Here is a 26425-nt window from a genome sequence, read left to right as displayed (position 1 = left end):
ATTCACCTAAGCAGGGAAAATTCTCAACTAATGGTGAGTGGGACTTCCTACCATGGGGTTTGTAGCCTGCCTGTTTAAGAAGCTTCAACCGGAGATTCTGTGAAGCTATGCGACGTTGTGGGGATGACACTACTCTGTTACTATATTAAGATCAAATAGCATAAGCGTATTAATGTGTTAGGGTGACCATTTTTACAATAGCAAGAGGAGGCTATGAGGGCCTATTACCCCGAAAGACGTTCTGGAACGTCTTTCGGTCAACTGGTCAATTCTTCAATGAAGCATAATGAAGGTTTGAAGCAAACTCGACGACAAGTTGCTAATCGTCTCTGTTTCTAGTTTTCGTAAGTAGCGCATAGTGTTTGCACATAAGTTACAATCGCATGGAACTTTTCTATGTCTTATTCGAATGATCATAACAAATTGAACACTCCATTAGAAAATATGGCATACTTATTCCACAATCATTCATCCACGACAATACTCTGACCAAACTTTTCTTTCAGCCATCGCAGTACTTGCAGATTTCCTCTGAAACGCTGCAGAGAAGCTAAATCGCCCTCTACCTTCAATCCCGCCAATGTCCTCACTCTAGATAGGGCCACATATATTTGACCATCTGTAAATGCTCGGGTCAGATTCACAACTGCGTTATCCAGTGTCATTCCTTGTGATTTATGGACAGTCAGAGCCCATGCAGCCGCTAGGGGGATCTGAATTCGGCCCAGTAGGGTATATGGCCTCGTGTCTCCATACAAAATTGACTGGCATACAGGATAGATCGTCCTTGTCACGCCGTTTTGAAACCGAACAATCGGCCACCCGTTAGCCTCCCTACATCCCATCATAAACTCCAGGATCTTTTCCTTATCGACGTCGTATGCTGGCCAGTATACAGGCAAGTCTTCATTAAGTATCTCTAATTTTGGTGGCTCATTCTCAAATGGCTGAAAGCCTATTATGACTCCTTGAGCGCCATTGACCAAGCCCAATGATACGTTGATATTGTGTAAGAGCAAGACCTGCATCCCTTGTTTAAGATTGAGTTCAATGTCGAATGCGTGGTCTTTTAATTCTTTCAGAGAGTCGTCCGTGTTTCTAATTCCCTTGCCGCTCAAATGCGGATGTTCTTTCTTACTCCACAGAAATACATCTACACACTTGTAAGTCTGTATAGGAGTTCTAATGCGCCGAAACTCAGCATCGTTGACTTTTCGAACTTCATCCCGTGTGGGAAAGAGTCTCACTGCATAAGAATCCGTCGTTTTGTTACAATTGGCCAGAAGGTCGAGCTCAGAGTCGTTCATCCCCAGACCCAGTCGACATTTTTGTAGGAGTCTAACAAACTCTGGGTCTTTTTGCCGGTGCACCTCTTTCAGGTACACATGCTCAAAATTGCATTCGTCCCATGCTTTGCTTCTAAAGGCCCATTTATCATCATCATGGTAAGAGGCGCCGCACTCGGTGCTTGGGCATGTGTATATGTCTTGTCGTCTGTTTGGTATAAGGTCACTGCCGCATTCGAAGCAGTGTGAGAACGGTTTGACTGGGGGCAACTGGCAAAAATCCCCTGTAACAATGATCTGAGTACCGCCAAATGGAAGAGTAGATCTCTCGTCGAATGGAGAGTGCGCGGCCTTCATAATTTCATTTAGTCGGTTGAAATGCATGGCTTCCACCATGCTAATCTCATCCACAATGATTGTGTCGGCGTTCCTAAACCTCTCCAGCAGAATGCGACCTGTTGAGAATTCTTTCAGCTCGGATAGACTGAATTTGTGCGTGTTGGGCGTCCATCCGGCAAACGACCAGGTTGTCTTGCCGCCATTTGCCATCGCCACCTTGCCTGTCGGTGCCAAAACATGGACATTCTTATCCATTCGCATGAGACGCTGCCTGATTTCTCTCAGCACTGTCGATTTCCCACAGCCTGCCGAGCCGGTGTAAAAGATGTTGTGACCCTCAACTGCACGTGAAACCAGGTCCTCCTGCTCCGGCGATAGGGTCGGACCATCTCCTATCCTATATGGTTGCTTCGGCACTAGGTCCACCGTGGTAAATGCTTCGGACAACAGTGGCGACCCAATTTCTATAGACTTGGTGGTATCCGCAGGCTGGGCGATATCTGTAGCCTGTTTCTTCTTCTTCTTCTTCTTTTTAGAATTTGCGTATTCTCTAGTGCAGCTTGGTATTTTTAGAGCGTAAATTGTTGATGCCTTTAGCTGCTGGCGGAATCTCAACTGGACAAGGCTACTAGGCGCCAACACATATAACGCTGAACGTCGCCATGCTGCAGCGAGTAGCATAGCGATGGTGATGGTACCAGGCCACGGCTAGAAAGATTTCACTGGTATTGGTGCGATTGAGAGTAAGTAGCTCTAGGAGATGAATGTGAATGTGATGATGGTAAATGGAGGCAGAGAAAGCGCCTTGCGAACATGCATTGATGTTAGGCTGTCGTGTGGAGATGCCCAACATGCATCAGGCTGAGGTACGTACCTCGCCAACACGACGAAGGATTTCCGGTATAGTTGACGTTATGTACAGGTTGTATCGGTTAGAAGTAGCTTATTCAACGATATGATTTATAACAACATGGATGGTCCATAAGACTAAGGGCAACAAGAGTGCAATTAAGAGACACGAGAGTTTGCCGATATAGAAACATTCCTGTGGTTATCCGAGCTCGCAAAATGCGGTATATTTGGGGTGTATATTCCAATAAGAAGTTTCCCAAATGGTATCAAGGTGTTAGTAATTGTCCATCGAAGAACTATCTGAAGCTGGACTATTGTAGATGCAGATGTTGATGACCGAGCCCGCGTCGGTCAAGTAGCTCACACTTGGGATGTGCACAGGAATATCACCCATTCAGAAGCCGCTTTTTCAGGAACACTTGGCGTGCTTCAGCTATTGCCTCTTGGATGGTTGTGGTGATATTCGATTCGGAATCATTATTAACTCAAATATCCATTCAGCTTTAATAATTAGCTATGTCCGCCTAGTAAATAAAGGCCTCCATATATCCTGCAGGCCGCACACTTGAACTCCACACAGTCGCTGTGATGCTGGATGGCAAACTTGGACTCAGAATAGCTACTTTCTTTGTTTACCGCCGCACCCGAACATTTAACCCAGAATAATGGGTTAGCAGATTAAAGGGTGATGTAACAAAGACAACTAAGCATGACTTGCGATGACCAACTATGTTTCCCCCCCTTTGTAACTAAGAAGTAGGATAGTCAGTTATGCCACATCGATCTATGGTGAATCATAGTGAGCTGAGCAATGGGACTGACTCAAGTTTCTTCAAAGATAACAAGAAGCATGACACTTGTCGCTCATATTCTTGGTTGTATAGGCTTCCTTGATTCTCACTTCCAATGCAAAATGTACGTACCGATACCATCTATCCAGGTAAGAATCCTTATCTATAAGACGGCATGTACCGAGTTCATTATATTCCTATGTCGGCATTCTAGATATTAAATGTGCCTTGTTTGTGCCTTATGTTTACAAGGGTATTATTTGCCCAAAGAAAAAACAAAGACCACCAAATTGGTCGCTCTCCCCGATGTAGTATTTCTCCCCCCATTCAACTCCAAGGTTTCTCCCCTTGCAACTTTTTGGTGTTCCCAAAACCGTCTAGAAATAAACCAATGCCACAAGCCCAACTCCATATTCGCCTGAAAGAAAGCATCGCTTCGAAATTTTAGAAGAGGATGTACATAATACATGTGTCGTGTGAAAATAACAGCGGGGTCCAAGAAGAGAAGATCCCAGGTCAAGGGTCGTTGTGATTATCTAAGATGGGATCCCAAAGTAAGGGTCCCTTGCAGATGTTCTCTTCAGCATAGATCCGGTAGCGGTCAAGAACGTCGGTTTGCTCAATTCGTTCGTCGCCGGCTTGGGCACCGAAGCTGAAATGTGCCACAACGCCACCACCATCAGCAACAGCATCTGTAGACGAAAATGTCAGTCATTGTGAATACAACTTCATTAGTTTACGGGGGGGAGGGGGGGAGACATACGTCTACCAGTCTGCTCGGGCATAGTGACGGCAAAGTGATGCTCGTCGTCGGCTGCAATGGGCTTGGCCAGATTAATGTCCTTGCCCATCATGCAGATAAACTGAATACCCATGCGCTTTAGTTGAAAGTCCCATGTTCCGAAGCGGTATTGGCGCAGATTATTGTTCTCGATATTCTCAAACAAGCTGTAGTGCTCTTGGGCAGCGACCTGCCACTTCTTCCAACCAGGACCAAACGGGTCGTACTCGGTCTCCACGATGGGGGTGCGGTCGAGAATGTGGTCGCTGTGGCCTTTGACGGGGAGCCACCGGTGCTTCTGGTGGTCCGGGGGGTTCCACTCGCTGACTTGGAAGTCGTCGGCCCCTTGCCAGGAAGGGAGCAGTGAAGGGCGCCAATTCAGTTTGCTGCCGGGCTGGGGAGCAGGATACGCCTTGTTCAATTCGGGTAGGTAGGCCTTGACGGCGCCGAGATTCCAGTGTATCCAGCTGATGAGAGGCTGGTTGATGACGTTGGAGGAAACGACAAAGAATTCGGGATGCTCAGCTCGGGTCGTGACGATGGAGGGGATGGCGGAATCTTCGATATAGACCTGGCAACACATGTCAGCTCAGCAAGTCCCAACACACAGTGCATTTTTTGGATTGAGTTCATACAATATCGTCGTCCATCTTGATATACATAACGTCATCTTGTATCCGGTCGTATGATGAGGCAAAGCCGCCCTCGGTCATGTCAATTACCCATTTTATGTAGTCGGGCTCGCTTTCGAGAAGTTTGTCGAGGAACTTGAGATCGTCTTCGTCGGTTGTTCGCTGGAGGAAGATGACGCCGTCGAGGATGCCTCCGTTCTTGACCAAGTTGCGCTGTAGTTTCCGCCGATTAGCACGCACCGCCTAACAGACACACACACGCCGCATTGACCGCCTTACTTTGAGATAGCAATCGAGAATGGACACGGTCGACCGGCGGCCGTAGAAAATCAGGCCCATGATCTTGCTGGCATCGGCCGGTCGCTTCCACTTGATGCCGCCAATTTCCTTGGGCACGCAGTATGTCGAGTTTCCATGCCGCCGCGACCCCCTAGGGCACATGTCGTCCCGGTCATGGTCTCTGTGGTTGCGGAAGGCATCGCCAGGGACCAGGTGGACGTTCCAGACGTAGATCAGCAGCGACACAAAGACGAGCGATGCGGCGAGCAGCGAGTGCACAATGTGCTTGTTGTTGAAGCTTAGCAGCATCGTTCAGGTTTTGGGGGGCCTCAATCTGCCGGTCCCAGCGATTAGGGAGGAAGAGAAGAGGCAAGAAAAGCCCTGGATCAAGACGATCAGGCTGTTGTGCGAGGGTTGAAGCGTTGCAAGTTGCGCGCGACAGGCGCTAGTAGGGAGGCGATTGAATAGCGCCAGCAAATTGAATGCTGGTTACCCACGGTTTTAGCGTCCGACCGAACAATTTCGACGCGACCCGCCCACACCCTCTGGAGATTGGGGATTGGAGGCTGAGAGGTGAGAGGGGGGGATCCGGACCGGACAAAATATCTGGGGATCAAAGGGCAACGATGGACAAAGAAAAAAAGGGGTCGAGTGTACGAGCAGGTATGTCCAATCCAACAACTGAATTGGCCCGTAACTGCATCAAGTATTAGAAGTATAAGAGGAAGATCAATGATGATTATAATCAGCCAGCAGGGTACATGTCCGGACATATGATAAGCTTCGAGGAACATGCACCCGACCGACCTTGAATCCCTTGTATCCCACCAATGCGACATCAATTACCTTACATGTAACCTTTTCCAGTATCCACAAGGTCGCAGCCTCGTATTGGCGAATGCCTGCATCAGAGTGCCGAAATTGGGACACTAGCTCTTTAGATTTCCATTGGGATTTGACCCCTCGATTGCCATGGCGTGGGTGCCAAAAGAGAGCGAGTGTCAGATGCAGTTGTATCAAGGGAGTGGCTACATCTACCAATTCTACAGCATCCCATACCACAAAAGTTAATAGCACTAAATGGCGGATCCAACAGAAAGAATGCCAATACTCTCTACCAAGTTCTAAAGTACGGGTGGCATATGTTAGATTCCCCAATCGCTTCGTGATATTTGAACGCCATTCCCTCACTATTACCCGAATGGATGGATGACAGACAATTAAGCTCCGCATTAGTAATTGCTGCGTGTTTACAGGTACAGTACCCGTACTTAAGTTACGCATCAGGCACCCAGTCTCTACACTCAGATACCTCCCTGTACATCCGTCGCCTGGGTGGCATCTCTTCCATCTTAGTCTCCCAGTAAGGGAGTGAGATCAAGACATGTGCGTTTCAATGTCTCCTCAACCAACAGAGGTACTTGCTATCAGACACTTCGTTCTCCACGGATGAGTCAGCATCCCAAAGAGGCAGTACAACTTCCAAGTGTGCCTCAACCAACACCATCACCGCTCATTTCCCTTCTGGGCCCTGCATTGGTCTTTGAACAGGGTGACAACGAGAATCACGCGGGCTTCCGCTGGGGTCCTTGAAGGAACAAAGGCAACTAGTAGTTGACAGGCCCATTTTGAAGTGTCATTAATTGATACATATCTGGCTTGTGTAAAAGTACACATAGTAGGTATATAAGAGAGTGGCTCTTCCGCACCACAGGTCATTAGCGATTGCGCGAGGTTCAATCCTCGGAACAAGATGCAAATAGAAGCTCTTTACCAAAGATGTAATTACTTATATACCACCCGGTAGGTAATAGACACTGGGCTACTGCCATTACTTTTACGACTATAAATACTCTATTATGCTATATATTTCTGGTAGCTACTGCAACTGTGAATTTCCTCTAGTTCTAGTATTACTCCTACTTACAGACATATTGAACAGCAGCTTGGGCTGCGGGCTAGTAATTCCCTATACCAATTGCATCTGAACTTTGCTACGAATAATAAAGAATCTCAAATCATGTTCTTAGCCACAACCAGCAAATGCACAACATCTGCTCGACGTGGACATGTCGCGTATTCCCTAGGTCCAAGAACAAAGAAAGGAGCCATCGGAAGTGGGCTCAGGGAAGCGAGTGTTATCTCAACAAATGTTTCTTGGTAATATCACCCAAATCAAGGATTATGACAGACATTGAGGACCAGCACCCCCTTGCATCGCAGTCTTTCGGTGTAAACATTCCTACATAATTCATGCCCTCCAACTCCTCCTGCTCTCCACTTACCAACACCGAGGCCCCCATCCCTGTATTTGCGCCATATTAGTTAGCTTCGTGTTACAATAATTTGCCGTGAATATGAGGGGGCGGCAATGTTCAGTATAGGAAGCACGAATGGAGAGGGCGTTTCGATTGGGCACTTGGCATTGTTGTGAGATCAGGGTATCAGAAGAACAAACATGTTGCTATAAAGAGCTTTCTCCCTCTTTTCTTTTTCTTCACCCCTCTAGTGTGGCATCTATACCTGAGGTTGCCAATCGTGATCATGGTTAATCATTGCCGCCCGAAGCGTCGAAATTTGTATCACTCCATGGAGTATATTTGAAGTCTGACAAAGGAAAAATCTCATATATCGCCCGACCCAATGTCCAAGTCTAGACCGCTTGGTAAATGCAGCCTACTGCTACACGAATATCGTATCCTGCCGTGCCAACTAGACGCGATATGGAATACCAAAAGGACCTCGTATAGCATCGAGGCTATGCCGGGTAGCTAACCTAAGTGACAGCTTGTGCATGCGACGATGCTGCCATTTCCCACTCTTCTGCAGATCCACTACTCAATAATCACACCAAGAAATACGAGTTACCAAACAGGACCAGGCGATACCTCATGTATTGCGGGCATTCTTGCCCTTTCGTATCAACATCCAATGAAATATCACCAACGTCTCTTTTGGGTAGGACTGCTGTGATTCACATGCATGTTGTCTTGCTCCATCTAAACCCATACTCAATGAGAATATAGCACCAGCATCCAACTGAGTAGAAAATGGTGGCGATAGTAGCGGCCGCTAGAAAGCATTGCTAAGTGATAGGAGGAGATGCTAAAGAAAAAGAATGTCGATCCGTATCCTATCATGTCACGTCTTGGCAGGGCGCAAAAAGCTTGTTTCGCAGACCCATACCATCGATCCCGGGTACACTTTTTAAGAAGTGTGGGGTTGTTGCAACTTTGATCATCATCTCTTGGCAGATCGTCGTCGCTTCACTGCGATTAACCGAAATCACGTCCTTTTCACACATTGTCCGTTTGTATATTCTTCTAGTAAGAGCTAACAAGCTCTATGTGCCAGGTGTGCATTGTTGTGTGTCCACTCTACGCTTGAACCTCATAAATACTGACTGCTGCCTAACGACCCGTTTACCTCTAATCGAATTAAAATTCTGTGGTTTCTACGAATTTATTCCATTTCTCCTATAATGCATCATGTTAGCAACGAAAAAAAGCCGTTTGTTAGGTAACCTTACCCAATCCACTGTCGCTGGACTAAGCCATCTGGCTGCCTGCAGCTGTGCCGCCAGCATTGTCGAAAGAGGAGTCGATGGTTCACTCTCACCAGAAAGTGGGAGCCGAACATGGTCCGATATTAGAGATCTAAACGAAAGATTGAGCTCCGATTCTTCAACTTGTCGGTAAGGATGCTTACTGAAGATACTTGAGAATTGTGTATGCTTTGGCGCAGATTGGACTTCTTGCCGAAAGAGATTGGAATCTGTTGGTGGTTTCGTTTAAAACTGATTGCATCTCGTAGGTTGATTCACCATCTCTGTCCTGAAGGATAGCAGCCGCCAAGGTCACTGCACCATGGAATGCATGGAAACTCCCCAAGCCGAATCCGTACCATCGGAATTGTCGAAAGCGCTGTTCATCAGACAAAAGTGCATGGATATCCAACAGAGCAGTCGCAGATGTTATACATCTAGCCCTAGATCGCTGTAGAAAGCCGCTCTTGGCCGGTTCGCCGAAGAGAGGTCGGTGGATGAGCAGGTAAATCTGATGTGCATGGCTGTGCAAAATGTTCCAGTGAACTCGCTGAAATCCCTGGATTTTGTCGCTTCGAAGGTGGCTGCGATATATTTCATCCCAGTGTTCTTGCTCGCGCTCAATGGCCGCGTCAAGAGCAGCAATGTTTGCATGTGAAGGAGCCTCCACGCCGAGGATTTGGTCAGCTATCTGGTCCACGAGGCTGTATAGCTTGACTTTGAGAAGCATGTAGGTCATCTGAGTTGGTCCATCTACCTGAGTTGGTAGCGAATCTGGACGTATATCCTCATCGTCCACATCCATCGGTAGCTTGACTTGGAACTTTGGTAAGGCGAATAGACCGACATTGCCGAAAGATAAAGCCTGTATCATATAGAGCACCTTCAGGCCGGCCCAGCACCGTCTTCGCTGCTCAATTTCTATATAATTCATCCCTAGACGTTCACCATCGACATGGCAGCCCAAGGATATAGCAACATGTACAGTGAGCCCTTTTGACTGTGTGTTAGTATGAACCAACGACGGAGAGCTGACATGCTGAATGACCCTGCTGCGTACCTAACAGAGGCCAACTTGAACCACTACCTTGAGAGTGATTGATGGCATATATCATCAGAACCAAACACTGTAGAGTAGAGAGCCTATGGCGGGACATGTAATCGTCTGCTTCAAGGCAGCTCATAGCAGCCTTCCTAAACCGGGTGGCAATGGCCTTGACGTTGCTCGGACCGTCGGCTTCTCTGCCCAGATCGTCCAATACCCAATCATCATCATCCAGCGTCATAGTTGCAAGTGACAGTATAGTGAATAATAAAGCTAGCCATGAAAGCGGGACGGATTTAGGATCTTGTAAAAAGGTTTCGTACTCGCGATGGAAAGTGGGATCGTGAAGCACATGGATCAGCGGAGAAAAGACGGCAAAAAAGCGCGACACTAAATATTTGCAATGCTGTTTGGCGGGTAAAGATAAGAGGAGATGAGAACAGGCTTCTGTATTACCCGCATTCCGATTCGTTGAATCAGACTTGTCAAGTTGTAAGGGAGCGAGATGTGGCGATGTAGTCGATAGCGTTGGGGTGCTGAGTGTTTCTGACAAACTTGGCAAGGCAGATGACCAATGGGATTGCCGAACTCTGTATGTAATATCCCCATTCTCATGCTGATATAACGTGCCAAGGGAATTATAATTAGAGCCATTTTGTGAATTTCTCCATTGGCCGGTATTATCCGGGAAGGACGTGGACGAAGCCGATGCTCCTGGGCTGTCAGATGACGCTGCTGTGATAGCATCGCGGGCGTGTTTCCGCTGCTTCGCAAAGTAATAGCACAAATGCACCATTTTTCGATTTTTGCAGCCGGAACATGGTATCTGCCTATCGCACTTTGACTTGCGCTCCCGGCAAGGAACACAGCTCAATGCTGCTCGATTTCGACGCTTCTTCTCGCCATTGCGTTGCCGGCCTCCGGAGATAGACTGCATTGTCCACCATGCCAGTTTGAGCTATTATTTCACTGTATAGATGTGGCTGTGGAAAATAGCTTTCCGATTAGTAGTCGTACTTGGACAACATAAAAAGGGAAGTGTTGAAAACTTATGTCCGACAATAGGGGCCATGGGTGGTTCGTGGGCTTTATATCCGAACCCTGCAAAAGGTACCGGACTTATGGAGGGGGCCCCATTAGCAAATATCAGCTGACACTGGCAGTTGTCTGCTTATTCCTGTGGGACGATTTGCTTATATCCGGCCCTTGAGTACACTAAGTATCTAGAAGGTAAAGCCAAGAAGACCTTCTCTAATAATACTCTACCACAATTCTGCACTGCTTACACAGTAAAACCATCAATAGCAGTTTATTATGACAAGTAGTGGCATCAAGCGCACAGGGATCACTAATTCTAAACACCAAAAGTAATGCTTTCACGATCCCTGATATAATTATCATATCTCCGGTGATTTACGTCATGTGCTGGATTAATGCTCGGAACTTTGAGGAAATACTAGCCATCTGCGTGATAAGAAGGAATGAGTTGAGTTATAAATACTGTCAGAATCTCCTCAAGAATTGAACCATTCTTCACCTCTCAAGCTTTCCAGATACATGCGCCAGACTGAATTAGAGTTTACGGGACAAATTTTATCTTCTGAGCTGCTAAATCTCTTTATCATGTTCGAGTCCACCTGTCTTTGCGGTACGAATCGCGTCTCTTTTGAAGGCGACATAATTGTGAGAGTATGTCCTGGTTTTTGACTTCCTGTACCTGTATTATGCTGAGCTAAGTCTTTTCTAGATGCGATGCCATTGTATTGACTGCCGCAAATTCTCCGGCTCTACAAACACCAACAACATCCTTCTGCCTCTCGATGGGTTTAAAGTTATTCAGGGGACGCTCAAAACCTATGCCAAAGAAGTCGCTACTGGCAATGTTATGACGAGCTACTTTTGCGGAGACTGTGGATCGACTCTGTACCGCAGGTCAAGCTTCAACGACACAGTGGCTGCAGTGATGATTGGCGGAGTTGACGGATTGGAAACTATAGAGAAAGGCAAAGCGGATGTTGAGCTTTTTGTGAAAAATCGCCCGAGTTGGATGAAAGCGATTGAAGACGCAAACCAAGAGCAAGGCACTTGGCTTCCGAAGCATTAGTTGAGCTACTTTAAACGAGGAGAAAAGTTCATGTAAACTTATCTTTGCAAATTTTGCAAATGTATTTGCAAAAAGACAATACATCATTTCTGGTACAGATATTGAAACAGAATCGAACAAGCCGCACAATATACAGGAACTAGAGTCATTCATTTGTTTAGACAAAATTTCGTTCTGTTAGTGATATTCTTGTGAAAATTAAATCACTTAAATCACTAGTGAAGCCTTTTTGCCTTCGTGAAGTTACTTTCCTTAGAGTCCGTGCCATAGTAGCGGTTGGGCAGTTTAGCGGCATCCGAACTAAAACATGGGAGTGGCTATTCATAACTCCAAGCATACTATCCAGCATCCCTTATCTCACACTTAAAGCCGTATGGAGTAATAGCAGCAGGAAGTAGTAATAGTTACGGATCTGTAGAAACCGGTTGTATGCTGTCTAAGTAGGCAAGTACCCCTATTTGGGCAGTAAATGGCAAGCCGAAAGATGCAAAACTCTCTGTGTTCTGCTATGCTGATCTATGTAGGAGGCTAGATGCAAACAGCAGCAAACAGAAAGTGAGCTTGACCAAGGAGTGGTCACACAGATCCACGTGACAACTCAACAGTAGATAAAAGACTTTCTTTCCCATCCTATTTCGATGCTTGAACTTCAAGCGGTCCCCGGGACGCTGAGTACCTACTCCCTATCGGGCCCTAAAATGCAATGATACGTCTTGCAGAACCTTCGATACGGCTATAGAACTATCAATAGACTATATCGTAGCATAAATACACTATCTCAGCTGTCTACATTAGGAGACAAACTCCTGCAACCTCGGCTCTGCGACCCATAAGTTCCATGACCTTCCAATTAGCCCGTAAAAACTTGTTCTTCGGAAACTGCGCCTTGACCGTCAGCAATTAAATGAATGATCGGCGTGGCAAATCGCCTATTGGAAGGTGACATTGTCAAAGTACTGGTATATCTCCGAAGAGAAGAGTAATCGTAGCATGATAGCAGAAAAGGAAGGTCTGATGGAAATAAAACACGATTATGTCTGTAGCAACAAAGGTGGGACTATCTTCAACATTTGTTACAGGCTAACAGCATGAATTTCTAGAGTATCAATGCTGAGGTCGCGATTCCTCTTGGGGAATGTAAAGATGATGATGATACCTTTCAGTTGTTCGAGTTTATGGAACCATTCTCACTGTCTGTGCACCAAGTACGAAGGTCCTTGTGCGTTAGGTTACAGGAGGCTGTGCGATGCTACATTGAATGAAAGCGCTGCAGTGCTTCGGGTTTCTTAACCTCATAGGGCTTGTCTTACTCTTTTCATCGACAGGGTCACTTGGTTTCTTACCATAAACAGAAGTCAAGCCAGCCATCTGCAACGACTAAATAGGATCCCTACACGTTCTCGTCATGGTACAGTTGAAACAAGCTTAGAGTTTACGGAGAATTATCTTCTTACTTACCTAACCACGTCTTCAAGTGTCTTCACCAGGCACAGTCTGCTACAAGCTGCGAATCATCAACGCGGTGAGATTTTTTTGTGCGCATCATATATCCATATGGGGTAGAGTGTACAACTAGATCTGCACGGTGAAGTTCTGTAAAAGTGCAGCAACTCCAATACAGATAGTGTGTTTACTATGCTACTTTTGTTGATACGCGAACGTTCTGGAAACTAGACTGCTCTATAGTAGGTCCTTAGGTCAAGAATGCTGTTGAGAAACTTGAATCATACAGAGATGTTTCATCTGCTTGAGACTGACTGCGCTTGACCTTTTCATTTAATTTCTACATGCAGTTATGGTTTTTGCAAATTTGGGTATATCTCATTTCGCTAATCTCATCCAGACTGCCACCATACTCCTTGAACCTATCTCTACATGTTATGTATGTACTCATGATCCATCAAGCTGACTCGCATAACAATAGTGGATACAAAATACCCATGTGCAGCATGACTATCATCCGCAAACCGCGTATCCATGCTATCACTGGCATGCAACCTTCCATCCCAAGCTCTTTTGCGAGCGTCTTAAAACGCCTTAAACTAACCAAACATTGTATTCATTATAAGAAAGAGAAAAAAAAACATTGAGCTTTAATAAGCGTAAGCGCGCTGGACCGTGATAGTAGCCCCAACATCGGCTTCTGTCTGTATCGTCTGTGTCGTTTCCGTCGTCTGAGCCGTCCCTGTCACCTTTATCGGCTTGTCATCGCGGTCTTCAAAACTGACCCTGTAGGATTTGGATTGGTAGATGTTGAAAGCTCGGTCATCGAGGGATTCGAGCTCAATACCTCTACTGTTCCGATTCGCCAATCGTCCAAATTTCCCAGAGCCAGTCCCATGCTTTGACTCATAGTCGGATACCGCCTTTGTGCTTTTCGAACTACTACCAACGAGCCACAGATAGAGTGGGCCGAGAGTAGGAATGCAGGCAGCCACGTTGATGGAAGCCAGCTCTACACACGACCAAATGACCAAAGGGACGGTATCATCTGTATACAAGTCAGTCTCCATTTAGTACATTGACGCCAATCATGGGAGGAATTACAAGTAAAATCTTGGTGTGACCCTAGAGTCCAAGTATAATAGATCTTAAGAGAAGAACAAACGGTGGCGAAGAAACCCATGCTGAGGGCAACGCCAATGGTAATTTTCTCTTTGAGACCCATTTGAAGCTTCCTGAGGTAGAACCAGGGCAGGACCGCAAAGCAAAAGTCCGTAAGGGCGCCGATAGCTAGATATCATGTCAGCTTGGAATTTGTATAGCCTAACGAGCATGAGGCGAGACGAACTGCCAGTGAGAAATCCCCAGTCAACGACAACTCTTGAATCCCAGCATTTGCCTCCCGGGATAGTGTGATCCCACTGGAATGCCACTGGCTGGCACTGGACCAAAATCAAGACGGAATCAACGTAGAAACAGATGGCATTTGCAGCAACAAATGACCACAAGAACCATTGTAGTTTCTTGCCAGGAAAAATACGCTGTAGCAGATATGCGATGGAGGCTTTGCCGGATGGAAATGAAGCGATGGCAAAAAACTGGCCGATGACTTCTGCTTTAATCGCCGACGTGATTTGCGCTTCCGTCAAGGCCTCGCTGCGTTTTCCATAACCTCGTTGAATCGAGACGAACATGCACACATTGTAGCCTAGAATAATGAACTAAGACGACAAAGTCAGTTGACGTCAACGAGACATTTTGCGCCGAGAAGCGCTTCCGATACATACCCAAGTAATGACTATGAGGCCATCGTCCCAACCAAAATGTGGTCTGATGACTGTGCGAGTGAGGACGCGAGTGAAGACGAGGATGCCTCCAACAGCCAATGTGGCGATGATAACTGCGAGACAAAGAGGGCCTTTGTCGCCGCCTACATCGGCCATGATGGAGCGTGACGAAAACGACTACAAGAAAATAATACAAGAAACAAAAGAAAAGAACGAAGAATTTCCACAGTCGAAGCACTAGCCGAGGATAGGTTTACGACTAGTATTAGAGGAATTAAAAAATAAAAAACAGAAAAAAATGACCGCGTGGGATGACGAGGCTAAAATTGGGAGTGATCAGAGATGATGGCGCTCTTGGCTCAGTGCATGCAGCAGTTCGCATCCTTGTCACTGTTCGCAGCGTGGATTCACGAAGATCGATCAGAATCTCTACATATGCGGCCCTCCTCCCCACCATATGAATATGGCTGAACGAAAGACATCACACCATTACGCCCCCGTCCACACAGACAAAGATTGCTTCGACGCAACACAGTACATAAACTCTTCAGCCAACACTATGAATATGAGGGAAATCCAGTATATCTCAGTCTGTTGGTAAGACCAAGTCGTACTGTACATCGCCAAGGCCCCCCCGGAGATGCGATTTGACATGCCTGCTTTCGTGGTGGAAGGTAGCAGCGGTTGTGGCTCGTGTGTGAGCAGCAGCTTAAGATGCGACATTTGAGCGCGGAGCAGGCCTCGCCGAGGTGGTGCTCCAGGTATGATGTTTTCGGTCTGTTCTGGGATAGTATGACTTGGGTGTACGGACCCTGGGTGGCATCAGCTGGTCATCCTCTTTGCCTCTTCGCTCCAGCGTCGTATTGAAGACAGAAAGTAGGCACTCGGATTACGCCGTCCAGGGCCAATGGGGGCCAAGGATGTTCCGTACTCCGTATATTAATATACGAGTAGCCTTAAGCGAGCAAATCCCTCTACAGCTCTGCAGAGGGTACCATGTCAGCAGTCTTTGTATGTTTGCATTGTCCTTCTGTAGTTGAAGAAGATCGACGTTTTCTGACCCCGTTATCTTCTTAGCGGCGAAAAGACAATATGACGTATCTGGGGAAGCAAAATATCGCATTGACATTGCTACGATAACGCAGGGAAATATTATGTTTGATGTGATTAGTATCGGCTTTTCCTATTCAGCCGAGAGGCGGGAAAAGAAAAAAGTTTTCTCAGCTGCATGTAGACCTTGTGAATAGGGGGATTCCTCAATCCTGGCAATAATATCATACCTATTGCATACCATACTGGTCTGCACATGCATTAGGCTCCTCGATAAGATATTAATAAAGATTCGGCTTCGCTTTACAAGTAAGTCTAGCTGGCTATTTGATGAGATGGTGGAGCCTGGCGTCTGATTTTTGCCCCGGCTGCAAATCTCGTCCCGTCTCGTCCCGTCTTACTAGTACACACACAAGTGCTCCTTTGATAGACCAGGTTGTGTGTCATGAAACGCCATTCCCGGCCCACTCGGCATGGGGTAACTCTGTTACAGCATTAGAATCGGTGAGTTTCTCTCGAGGGAGAATCCAAATCAGACCTGCTTAATTGAGTCTGCCGTGATGGTCTGTTCAATGCGCTTCGGCTTCTGGATATGGGGCATCACCGAGCCACATGAACCTCCGCTCCGTGATCCGGCTTGGCCGCCCTTCGCCTACGGCCCAGGTCAAGCCGCTTTGCCGTGGAAGGATTTCATCCAGCTCCGCACAGTATGAAGTGAATCATGTCAGACCTTTCGACGGCATTGTGTCTTTAGCGCGCCCAGGCATCTGACCGGGATGTGGCTCTCGTATCCGCAAATGATCAGGTTTAACCCAGAATAGGAACTCGATCCCAAATGAGCCCAGCTGGTTCTGCTTGGCCATCGAAAAGGTGGCAGATCATCCATGGCAGATATGGATTAGATCGCCAAAGCTCGGTAAACGTGGCTGCTGCTGTTTGTGATATGTGACTGCTAAGCAGACTCAGGGTTGTCCCTTGAAGAGCTGTCTTCGCTCATCTTGCATAGAGTTCTGCTATGTGTATCAGTATCGTAGGTCATTGCGTTGTTCCATATTGAGGAATTGTTTCAAGAATGTCTTCATTGGTAGCATTGGCAGAAGAACTGCTAGCTCAGGCAAAAGAAGTTGAGCAGCTCCTTGAGCAAAACAATCTTCCACCCACATCTTTCGACAAAGACACCCTCGAGTTACTGCCAGATAGTGCTCAAAAGCTACGATGGGATCTTCTTGATACTAGTCACACAATTACGCAACTCCTCAGAGGTGCCAGACTATCTGGACTCGATATAGCCTTTGGGGTATTAACTCCCATCTATCAATGAATAAGGGAATGCCATTGCTGATCCATATGTGAAACAGTGGACGGACCAACTTATTCTTCGTATAATATGGCGATACAGGCTAGCTTCTGCCGTACCCCTCGATGGGACGGCAACCTACGATGAGATTTCGGCCACCAGCGGGCTGGGCAGATCTCTCGTTACTCGAACGATTCGATCAGCCATGACGCTGAACATATTTGACGAACCAGAGCCGGGCCATATTTGCCATACTGCTATATCCAGGCTTCTAGCTGCGGACGATGGCTACTACAGTGCTATAGGCCTTCAACTTGAGGACATAGGTCCTGCGAGTTTGAAGCTAATTGAGGCCTGGCAAAAATTTGGTGACGATGCTGGAGAGCCTGATCAGAGTGCGTTCAGTCTGCAGAACGGCGGGAGATCGCTCTTCAAAGTTTTGGCTGAAGAGCCGGAACGTGCCAATCGCTTCGACGGGGCGATGAAGTATTGCGTCGAAGATAAAGACTTCAATTTCTTTGACATCATCAACGGATTTGACTGGTCAACTCTGGATAAACCTGGCGCCCGACTGGTCGATCTTGGTGGTGGCTATGGGCAAATTTCCCAAGCTATAGCCAAGAAGACTCAAAATCTGTCTTTTACCGTTCATGATCTTCCTCATGTTGTGGAAAAGGGTCGAAAGTTGCTTCCAGCCGAATTCAGCGAACGAATCTCTTTCCAGGAACAAAATTTCATGGAACCTCAACAGTCAGAAAACCCGCCAGACGCATACTTGATCAGCCGATGTCTTCATAACTGGAGCGATCACCACAGCGCAATCATTCTTCGTGCTCTCATTCCAGCCTTGCGAAAGGGCTCCAAGATTCTTATCTGGGACTCAGTCTTGGAGGACAGGCCAGTCAAGAAATTATCTGGCAAGTTCAATTTCCAACAGGACTTCATCATGGCAACAATCTCCAATGGAAAGGATAGATCAGCAGAAGAATTTAGACGCGTCTTGGAGCTAAGCGATCCACGGTTCACGATGGAAGGCGTACGAAGACCTGAGGGTTGTAAGCTCGCAATGGTTGAAGTAACATGGAACCCGTAGTGTCGATCTCTAGAATAGAACAGTCACAAATCACAAGTTTAAAAGTTCTCGTATCAATAGCATATATTGAAGTGACGCTGTTTTTATTTGACCTCTTAATTAGCTGCTTCAGGCGAAGCAAGAGTGCCGAAGATGTCATACTCGGCAAAGTCAAGTCTAGGTGCGACGCCCTCCAGCTTCCAAACCCCGTCAATCTTCTGGTACCAATGAGTGGTGACACCGTGGCCATGCCCATGGTTGATCACCTCTGCGAGAGTCTCATCGGCATATCGCTGATGGGCTGCCCGGATCTGCCACGCGACGCGGACAAGACCGTCCTTCTGGAGCTCCCATTGTCCCGCGCCAAGGAAATGCTGCGTCTTCAATCGCTTGTCTCCGATCATGCCAATGAGGATTTTCGAGTATTCTTCCGGGTTTAGGTTCTCATGGTATGCTCCACGGAGACTGCGAAAGTCTAGCCGGACCGAGGGTGCAAGGCATTCTTTCAGACGGCCCCAGTCCTTAGTGTCGTAGCTCTCTGCCCATTCAAAGGCGACATTGCGGATGCTAAGATAGTCTAGATCCACAGTCATCAGCATTGGATATGCCTGTCGGTGAGGTGAAACGGGGTGGTTCATACCTGAAATCGAGATATCGACAGACATTTTGTTCTACGGGCGAGTAATCGAATAGCGAAGAGTTCTCGTTTTGCAATTGGCATGTGCGAATTGCGTTCAATATGCTATTATATACAGAGGTTTCACCACCGTCCAACGGTTGAGGGGATTTACAGAAGATCCTGGGCGGAGGTTGCTCCGATGCTGCGTCTGCATCGGAGCGGGTTAGGATTGACTGGGATTCAACTCCTCCAGTTGGGTCACCCCGGTTTCAGTTTGATCTTCGCTAGGTCCGTCCGTAGTGGTATATGTGGCTCGATTGACGCCGCTGTGCAACTACTACTTCGAGTATTTACTATCCATCACGAACCCAGTACAGGAACGGTTGCTATCATACTGCTTGTACTTCATTCCAAATACCCGTCCTAGCTTGTCAGGCAAGTGCCGCGTTAGCATTCTTGTATCATTTAGCCACCAATACCGTAACGGCACGGAGCGACCCTCGGTGGAACCGACTGGTGCTGATATCAGCGACAGGTGGTATTGCATACAAGTTGGTTCGGTTGGCTAGCACAAACCTGTGACAAAAGTCCTGGCCGGTGTAACTCGGAGTCTTAAGATGTCAAAGTCTTGTGGCGCCACTTGAAGCCAGGGGGAGTGTCAGCACGATCTATGAACTTGCAAGGGCCCCCACCTTGAGTAAATCATGTCTTATCAAAATGATCCATCTCTTTTACGCTGATGGACTAATACTTAGGCCTCGGGACTAACTGGTTGACATGAGGCTAGTATTTGCCGGGTTCCTGGCCCTGGCGAGAGACTTCAACGGTGATCAGGACCCTGTATCTCAGAGCATGATAGAGCAGGATAGGATCAAAACCCCGAGAAAAGCACACAGTGCTTGACAATTAGCGCCGTTGAACCCATCCCACTAGGTCGCAGCCGATTTACCGGGGGTTAAATCTACACGGCCCACGTCAACCACTTAGGCCGGTTGCTAAATATGCAATACCACCTGTCGCTGATATCAGCCCCATGTAAAGCCATCAGGAATTTTCAGTCTTCAGCCTGTGAAACAATGTGATTTGTTATTGTAGCGGCCGAATTACGGTCACTTCGCATGTGCCAACATAGCTATGGAGTTTAGGAAAAGACCGATGAGGAAGTGTTACTTCCCCTTTTTAGTTAAGAGACCGCTGATCGCGAGACTCGTTTAATTGCCAGCTTCCTTACGTTCACATTCGCATAGACCGGATATAAACTGGATATGAAATCGTCTGAAGTGGCAGCCTGAATCACAGGTAGGCAAGCTTGCCTATTTATTTTGAGCCACATTGACTCTTTTGTTGTTATTGTATAGTTTATGTATGGGCTTTCAGCAAGATGTCCAGCATCTAATACATATTCTCAGCCCCAAACTATCGATCTTTTTGGTACGTATGCCAGCATCCAACATTTAAGTTCTTATTTATCTCACACGTTACAAGGATTTTGGAATAAACGTCTCGAGTAACGAGCTGACCCACGCCATTCTGAACTGGGCTGCCCGCAGAAATGGCCGTTCATGATGGGATGGGCCATGGCTCGTCCACCCAAGGCATGGATAATGCCTGGAGCAACAAGAATGGGAACGACACCTTGGAGGGTGGAAACCCAGAGATGGATGCATCTCCCTCCCTACCATACTCTGAAGACTCAGCCGTTGCCGTAACGGGAATGGCATGCAAGTTTGCTGGAGCTGAGTCTCTGGAGCAACTATGGCAAATTCTCGAAACTGGGACAACACTATATCGTGATCTCCCCAAGGACCGTTTCCCAGATGCCCGTTTCGCACGTCGATCATATGAAAGGCCGTTCAAGGCCAACACGATTGACGATGTAGATGCTTTCGATCACAAGTTCTTCAAGGTTGCCAGTCGCGAAGCCACTTTCATGGATCCTCAGCAGAGACTGGGGCTCCAGGTCACATACCAGGCTCTAGAGTCAGCAGGCTATTTCAGCCGTGACACCTACACAACGGGGACAGAGCGGGACATTGGCTGCTACTTTGCCACATGCACAAATGAGTATGCTGAGAATGTGGCGACCCATCCACCCTCAGCATTCTCACTTACCGGGTCAATCCGGCCGTTTATCGCAGGCAAGATCAGCCATCACTTCGGTTGGACTGGCCCTGCCATCATGTATGACACAGCATGTGCAGCGTCAGGTACAGCTATCCATCAAGCCTGCCAAGCCGTTGCAACTGGAGACTGCAACGCTGCCATTGCAGGGGCCACGAACATCTTTGTCAGCCCTGATACCTTCCAGAACCTTGCCAGTGGCCAGTTCACAAGTCCGACAGGGGCATCGAAATCCTTTGATGCTGCAGCTGATGGATATTGTCGAGGAGAGGGTGTGGCAGTTGTCGTGCTGAAGAAGCTCTCTGCCGCTATTCGAGATGGTGATCCTATCATGGGAGTTATCGCTGCTACCGGCGTTAACCAGAATGCAAACGAACACTCCATCACGGTACCCCATGGGCCTACTCAGATGAATCTGTACCGAAAGGTTCTACGGCGTGCTGGTATGCATGCCGATGACATTTCGTACGTCGAGGCTCACGGAACTGGCACCGCCCTTGGAGATCCAATTGAGTCTCGAAGCATACGAGGCGTCTTTGGCAACCATTCTCGCCCACACGGTGATAAAACTTACTTAGGTTCACTAAAGAGTAACATTGGACATACAGAGGCTACTTCTGGATTATCTGGACTTATCAAGGTTATTTTAATGATGCAAAAGGGAATGATTCCGCCACAAGCATTGTTAAAGAACCTTAACCCAGCAATTGGACCCATGGAACCCAGTGGAATGGCCATTGCTACGAGCAAGGTTCCATGGAACGCTCAATTCAAAGCTGCGTGCATCAATAATTACGGCGCCTCGGGAACCAATGCAGCAATGATCGTTGCTCAGCCGCCAAACATCAAGAGCCGATCTTCGTCCACATCGGTAGCGACCTATCCCGTATCAATTACGGCTTTCAGCCCTTCCAGCATGTCAGCATATTGCTCCGAGTTGCTGAGTTTCATAAGCCAATCAGACTCAGCCAGCGATGACTTGGCATTGGGCATTGCTTACCACTTATGGCGCCGCAGGAACCCCAGTTTGCCATTCACTGCATGCGCAACGGTTTCCTCGCTCCAAGAGCTCAAGGATTTTCTCTCGTCAACAATATCTAGGGAGCCTCTAAAGAATGAAATCGAACAGCAGCCAGTTGTATTGTACTTTGGCGGGCAAACTGGCAAGATGGCTACCGTTCCTCGGTCCTTTTATGACTCTTCTGCCATCTTCCGCAAGCGTCTGGATGATTGCGATGCTACGCTGCGTGCACTTGGATCTCCAAGTATCTTCCCGGACATTTTTGAGCCTGGTCCACATGAAGATGTTGTCCTCCTCCACTCTATCTTATTCAGTGCGCAGTATGCGAGTGCCATGGCTTGGATAGACTGCGGGCTTCAACCAGCTAAGCTTGTCGGCCACAGCTTTGGCCAACTCACAGCACTCTGTGTATCAGGAGTATTATCGCTTCATGACGGCTTGCAACTGATCACTGGACGTGCTAGGTTGATTCAGGAGCATTGGGGAAATGACTCTGGCTCAATGATTGCAATCGAAGCGGACCTGGGCACAGTAAAGAGTCTTCTAGCGCAGCATGCGCATCTCGGACTCGATATTGCTTGTTATAACGGGCCACAAAGTTTTGTTATCGCAGGTAGTACTTCTTCAGTGGACGCTCTAGAAGCCTTCCTGAAGTCTGCACCGCAGCCATTCCAAGCGAAACGATTGCGAGTCACAAATGCCTTCCACTCTTCCTTGACAGAGCCCCTGCTCCAACCTCTACAAGATATTACCGAACAATTAAACTTCCAGTCTCCAAAGATTCCCCTAGAGACTTGCTCCGAGCTTGGCACTTGGGAGACTGCCACTCCGGCTCTCGTCACGTCACACATGAGGGATCCAGTATACTTCCACCAGGCAGTAGAGAGGATTGCAGAACAACTTGGGCCCTGTACATGGCTTGAGGCTGGTTCAGGCTTCGGCGCAGCCATGGTACGGCGAGCTCTCGGAACACAAGCATCTGCAAACAACATCAAGTCTATGAGTCTGGAGTCTGCGTCGTCCATAGAGCCTCTAGCTGAAATGACAGCGCAGCTTTGGGAACTCGGTTTGGCCATACAGTATTGGCCGTTCCACCACAGCCAACAACAGCAGTATAAAGTGCTGAATCTTCCACCATACCAATTTGACAAAGCTCGTTTCTGGCTTGAATGGAAAGACTTGGCCCCTCCAGCGGTCGAGGTTCCAGTTCCAGTCTCAGAGCCAGCATCACTCCTACAGTTACTGCAAAAGACCAGTGATGGAGGCGAATTTCGCATCAATACTCGTTGCGAGAGTTGGCAAACCATCTGCTCCGAGAACTACATTCTCGATGTTCAAATCTGCTCCATTGCTTCGATAATGAACCTGGTTTCCAAAGCTATTGACACAATCCAAAATTCTCCCGCCCAAAAGAACAATGTTTACAATGTGGAATATTTAGCACAGCAGAGTCCGATACCAGCCAAGTCAGAGGATAATCTCAATCTGACAGTCACCAGGGTCAAGCATTCGCAGTCTTGGAACTTTATCATCACTAGCACCGCCAATTCCAGCCAAACTTACGTTTCCGGAATTGTCTCCGCTCCTTCAGTCAGCAGCGAGAGAGTCAAGGCGGATTTTGCTCGCTTCCGAAGACTCATTGATACTACTCTTATTAAAAATCTCACGAATGACGACGAAGCTGACTCAGTCAAGGGAAAAGCTGTCTATAAGAGTGTTTTGAACGTCTTTCAAATCCCAAAATCTGGGCAGTCCGTCAAAGAAGTGTCTGCCAAAGGCAACGAAGCCGCAGGCTACCTAGTGTCTTCATTCAATAACAAGTATGAGGCCATTGAGCATTTCATCCAAGTTCCTCTGCTCTGCTTGAACGGCTTGCAAGACATCCAGGAGAATGAGGTTTTCGTCAATATGGCAATGGGACAAGTCATATTTGAAGACTCTCTTGACTTGTTGTCTGGTAAAAACGCTTCTTGGGCGGTATATCTCAAATTCTTCGGGCTTGACGGCCCAGAGACGACTTGCGACATTTTTGTATGCGATACACAAAGTGGTCAACTATCCGCAGTCATTCTGGACGTCACGTTCTCCAAATTACAGGTTGAATCTCTACGACAAGCTCTCGGCGGCTCTCTCACGGTTGCAGCCCCTCAGTCTAACAAGCGGGCTACTCTTATACCTCCTCAACCCAGCAGACCTGTTGCAATCGCAACCCCACAGCCAACCAGGCATATTACTATTACTGCTCCTGCTTCAAACGCTTCTTCTACTATTCCATCCCCTCAGTTCACCCCGAGACGTCACTCAATTTCATCAGAGGAGGTCATTGAAGATATTGAACCCGTCACGACACGACCTCAAACTCCAGATTCGTCCGTCGACAACGAGTCAATCCTGTCACCAGACTTGCCGGATGTTTCTAAATTGCTGTTCGAGTTACTTGGCCGCATTGCCGACGTCGATGTTGGCTCCCTTCGCAGCGACATGTCCATTTTTGACCTCGGCATCGATTCATTGATGGGAATGGAGGTTGCGGACGAGATCAGCAAAGTCTTCTCTATCAAAATCGGCGTGCGGGAATTTGAGAGTGCCCACAATGTCGGCGCTTTATGCAAACTCATTGCGGACCGAACAAGCGGCTTCTCTTACAATTCGGATGTTAGTTCAAGATCTCCATCTGATGTTCCAGATACGACTGGATCCAAGAACACAACACTAACTTCCGCGACGTCTAGCATGAAGCTTTCAGGGCATGAGGATCCACGGCCAACCAAGGAACTATCCACTGCAGCTCACAAAGCTTTCGACCTAATACGTGAAGAATTCGATGTCATTGCCCAAGAAACAGGATGTGACAAGTTCTGCTCAGAAATCCACCCTTCTCAAGCGAGCCTGATTGTTGCCTACATCACTGAGGCATTTGCCAAGCTTGGGTGCGACCTCTCCGCCATCAACGCCGGCCAGAAGATTCCGGATATACCCCACTTACCAAGAAACGAGAAGCTCATGGCTCAGTTAATGCGCGCTCTTCGGGATGATGGTCTCCTCACTCAAGTTCATAACGACTGGGTTCGTACGTCCAAAGCTGTGGCTCTTCAACCAACATCATCCGAGAGATATGACCGGATAATTGCTGAGTTTCCGCAATTTGCACCTGAACACAAGCTTCTCCACGTTGTTGGCTCCAAGTTGGATGAGTGTCTCTCTGGCGAGTTGGATCCACTTGTATTGCTTTTTGGTAGCCCGGAAAAGCGCAAGTTGATGGCAGACCAGTACCTCATCGCCCCCATACAGGCTTCTGTATCTCAGCAGCTTGTGAGCTTTATCAAGACATGTTTCGGCTCACAGACACTACGCCAGACTGTCCGGGTGCTGGAAATCGGAGGGGGCACCTGTGGGACTACTCTTCCCGCAGTCAACGCGTTTGCTCAGCTTGGCATCTCTGTCGAGTATACTTTTACGGATATTTCGTCTTCTTTTATTACAGCAGCTAAATCCAAACTACGAGAGCACACGTTTGTTAAATTCAGAACCCTTGACATAACGCAAGACCCTTCTGCGGATATAAAGGGCTATTTTGACATGATCATTGCGACAAACGTCATGCATGCAACTCCTGATGTTTGCAAGAGTTCATCGAATGCTCGCCAACTGCTACGCCCAGGTGGATTCCTCACTCTTGTGGAATACACTTGGAGGAATTACTATCTCCTTGATGTCATTTTTGGACAGTTAGATGGATGGTGGCTCTTCAATGATGGCAGAGACCATGCTACTATGGATGTGAGTGATTGGAAGAAAACCCTTCTTCGTGCCGGCTTCGGGGAAGTAGATTGGACAGAAGGACAGACTGAGGAGTCAAAGATCTGCAGGATCATATTAGCTTATTGAACCAGCGTGTTTGTAGTCGTATAATCTTTCGTATATAATCTTTTGTAATTTCAGACAGTAATACAGCCAATATTCTACGATATCACGGGTGATCCTTCTACCGCGTAACTCGGCTGTGTGACTTGTTAAAGATGAACGCCATCGTTTGGCTGATCCTAGTGAAGCTCAGCAACTGAGCTGCGAACATGACAAGGATGATATGCAACGATATCGCCGTCTGCTGATTGGTGCAGCGATGCAGAGTTGCAATCTCAACGAAGCCTCATCAGCTCTAGACAAAGTTAATTAGACGAGTTACACGGGCGACGGCGCATGCAGGTCCATCAACATGGCTGTTGATCGTGATATCCCGGCTGCAACACAATACATGTAGTTTGATGACAGTGCTATGCCTAGCTGGTTCATGCAAGCCAACCAAGGGTATCATTCCTTCAACCGCGGTTCAGCTATATTAGTGCCCTTTTTATTTACCTT

The 26425-nt window shown here is 47.5% G+C and overlaps 8 protein-coding genes across 8 annotated transcripts; 3 read left to right on the top strand and 5 right to left on the bottom strand.

Moving 5' to 3' along the window:
- Window positions 1–464: 464 nt before the first annotated feature.
- Window positions 465–2306, bottom strand: T069G_06511 (PIF1-like helicase domain-containing protein; the record flags this gene model as incomplete). The annotated part of the gene is made up of 5 exons (XM_056173721.1): window positions 465–539; window positions 591–713; window positions 774–1113; window positions 1162–1467; window positions 1540–2306. 5 exons carry the CDS (start codon window positions 2304–2306, stop codon window positions 465–467), a joined length of 1611 nt encoding a protein of 536 aa, XP_056027300.1.
- A 1478-nt stretch (window positions 2307–3784) lies between these two features.
- T069G_06510 (uncharacterized protein) lies at window positions 3785–5269 on the bottom strand (the record flags this gene model as incomplete). The annotated part of the gene is made up of 4 exons (XM_056173720.1): window positions 3785–3960; window positions 4032–4620; window positions 4685–4894; window positions 4961–5269. 4 exons carry the CDS (start codon window positions 5267–5269, stop codon window positions 3785–3787), a joined length of 1284 nt encoding a protein of 427 aa, XP_056027299.1.
- Window positions 5270–8664: 3395 nt separating this feature from the next.
- Window positions 8665–9790, bottom strand: T069G_06509 (fungal specific transcription factor domain-containing protein; the record flags this gene model as incomplete). The annotated part of the gene is made up of 2 exons (XM_056173719.1): window positions 8665–9497; window positions 9565–9790. 2 exons carry the CDS (start codon window positions 9788–9790, stop codon window positions 8665–8667), a joined length of 1059 nt encoding a protein of 352 aa, XP_056027298.1.
- A 1382-nt stretch (window positions 9791–11172) lies between these two features.
- T069G_06508 (glutathione-dependent formaldehyde-activating enzyme domain-containing protein) lies at window positions 11173–11653 on the top strand (the record flags this gene model as incomplete). The annotated part of the gene is made up of 2 exons (XM_056173718.1): window positions 11173–11238; window positions 11297–11653. 2 exons carry the CDS (start codon window positions 11173–11175, stop codon window positions 11651–11653), a joined length of 423 nt encoding a protein of 140 aa, XP_056027297.1.
- A 2093-nt stretch (window positions 11654–13746) lies between these two features.
- On the bottom strand, window positions 13747–15039 carry T069G_06507 (uncharacterized protein; the record flags this gene model as incomplete). The annotated part of the gene is made up of 4 exons (XM_056173717.1): window positions 13747–14144; window positions 14201–14386; window positions 14445–14817; window positions 14884–15039. The coding sequence occupies 4 exons, from the start codon at window positions 15037–15039 to the stop codon at window positions 13747–13749; spliced, it is 1113 nt and encodes a 370-aa protein (XP_056027296.1).
- A 1966-nt stretch (window positions 15040–17005) lies between these two features.
- Window positions 17006–18323, top strand: T069G_06506 (o-methyltransferase domain-containing protein; the record flags this gene model as incomplete). Its single annotated transcript, XM_056173716.1, has 2 exons — window positions 17006–17230; window positions 17292–18323. 2 exons carry the CDS (start codon window positions 17006–17008, stop codon window positions 18321–18323), a joined length of 1257 nt encoding a protein of 418 aa, XP_056027295.1.
- Window positions 18324–18418: 95 nt separating this feature from the next.
- On the bottom strand, window positions 18419–18967 carry T069G_06505 (scytalone dehydratase domain-containing protein; the record flags this gene model as incomplete). Its single annotated transcript, XM_056173715.1, has 2 exons — window positions 18419–18879; window positions 18943–18967. The coding sequence occupies 2 exons, from the start codon at window positions 18965–18967 to the stop codon at window positions 18419–18421; spliced, it is 486 nt and encodes a 161-aa protein (XP_056027294.1).
- A 1506-nt stretch (window positions 18968–20473) lies between these two features.
- On the top strand, window positions 20474–25951 carry T069G_06504 (methyltransferase domain-containing protein; the record flags this gene model as incomplete). The annotated part of the gene is made up of 3 exons (XM_056173714.1): window positions 20474–22383; window positions 22447–23129; window positions 23217–25951. The coding sequence occupies 3 exons, from the start codon at window positions 20474–20476 to the stop codon at window positions 25949–25951; spliced, it is 5328 nt and encodes a 1775-aa protein (XP_056027293.1).
- Between the last annotated feature and the right edge of the window lie 474 nt (window positions 25952–26425).

This window comes from Trichoderma breve, chromosome 4 (assembly GCF_028502605.1).
Source record: "Trichoderma breve strain T069 chromosome 4, whole genome shotgun sequence".
Taxonomy (NCBI): domain Eukaryota; kingdom Fungi; phylum Ascomycota; class Sordariomycetes; order Hypocreales; family Hypocreaceae; genus Trichoderma; species Trichoderma breve.
This window is presented reverse-complemented; position numbering and strand designations above follow the sequence as displayed.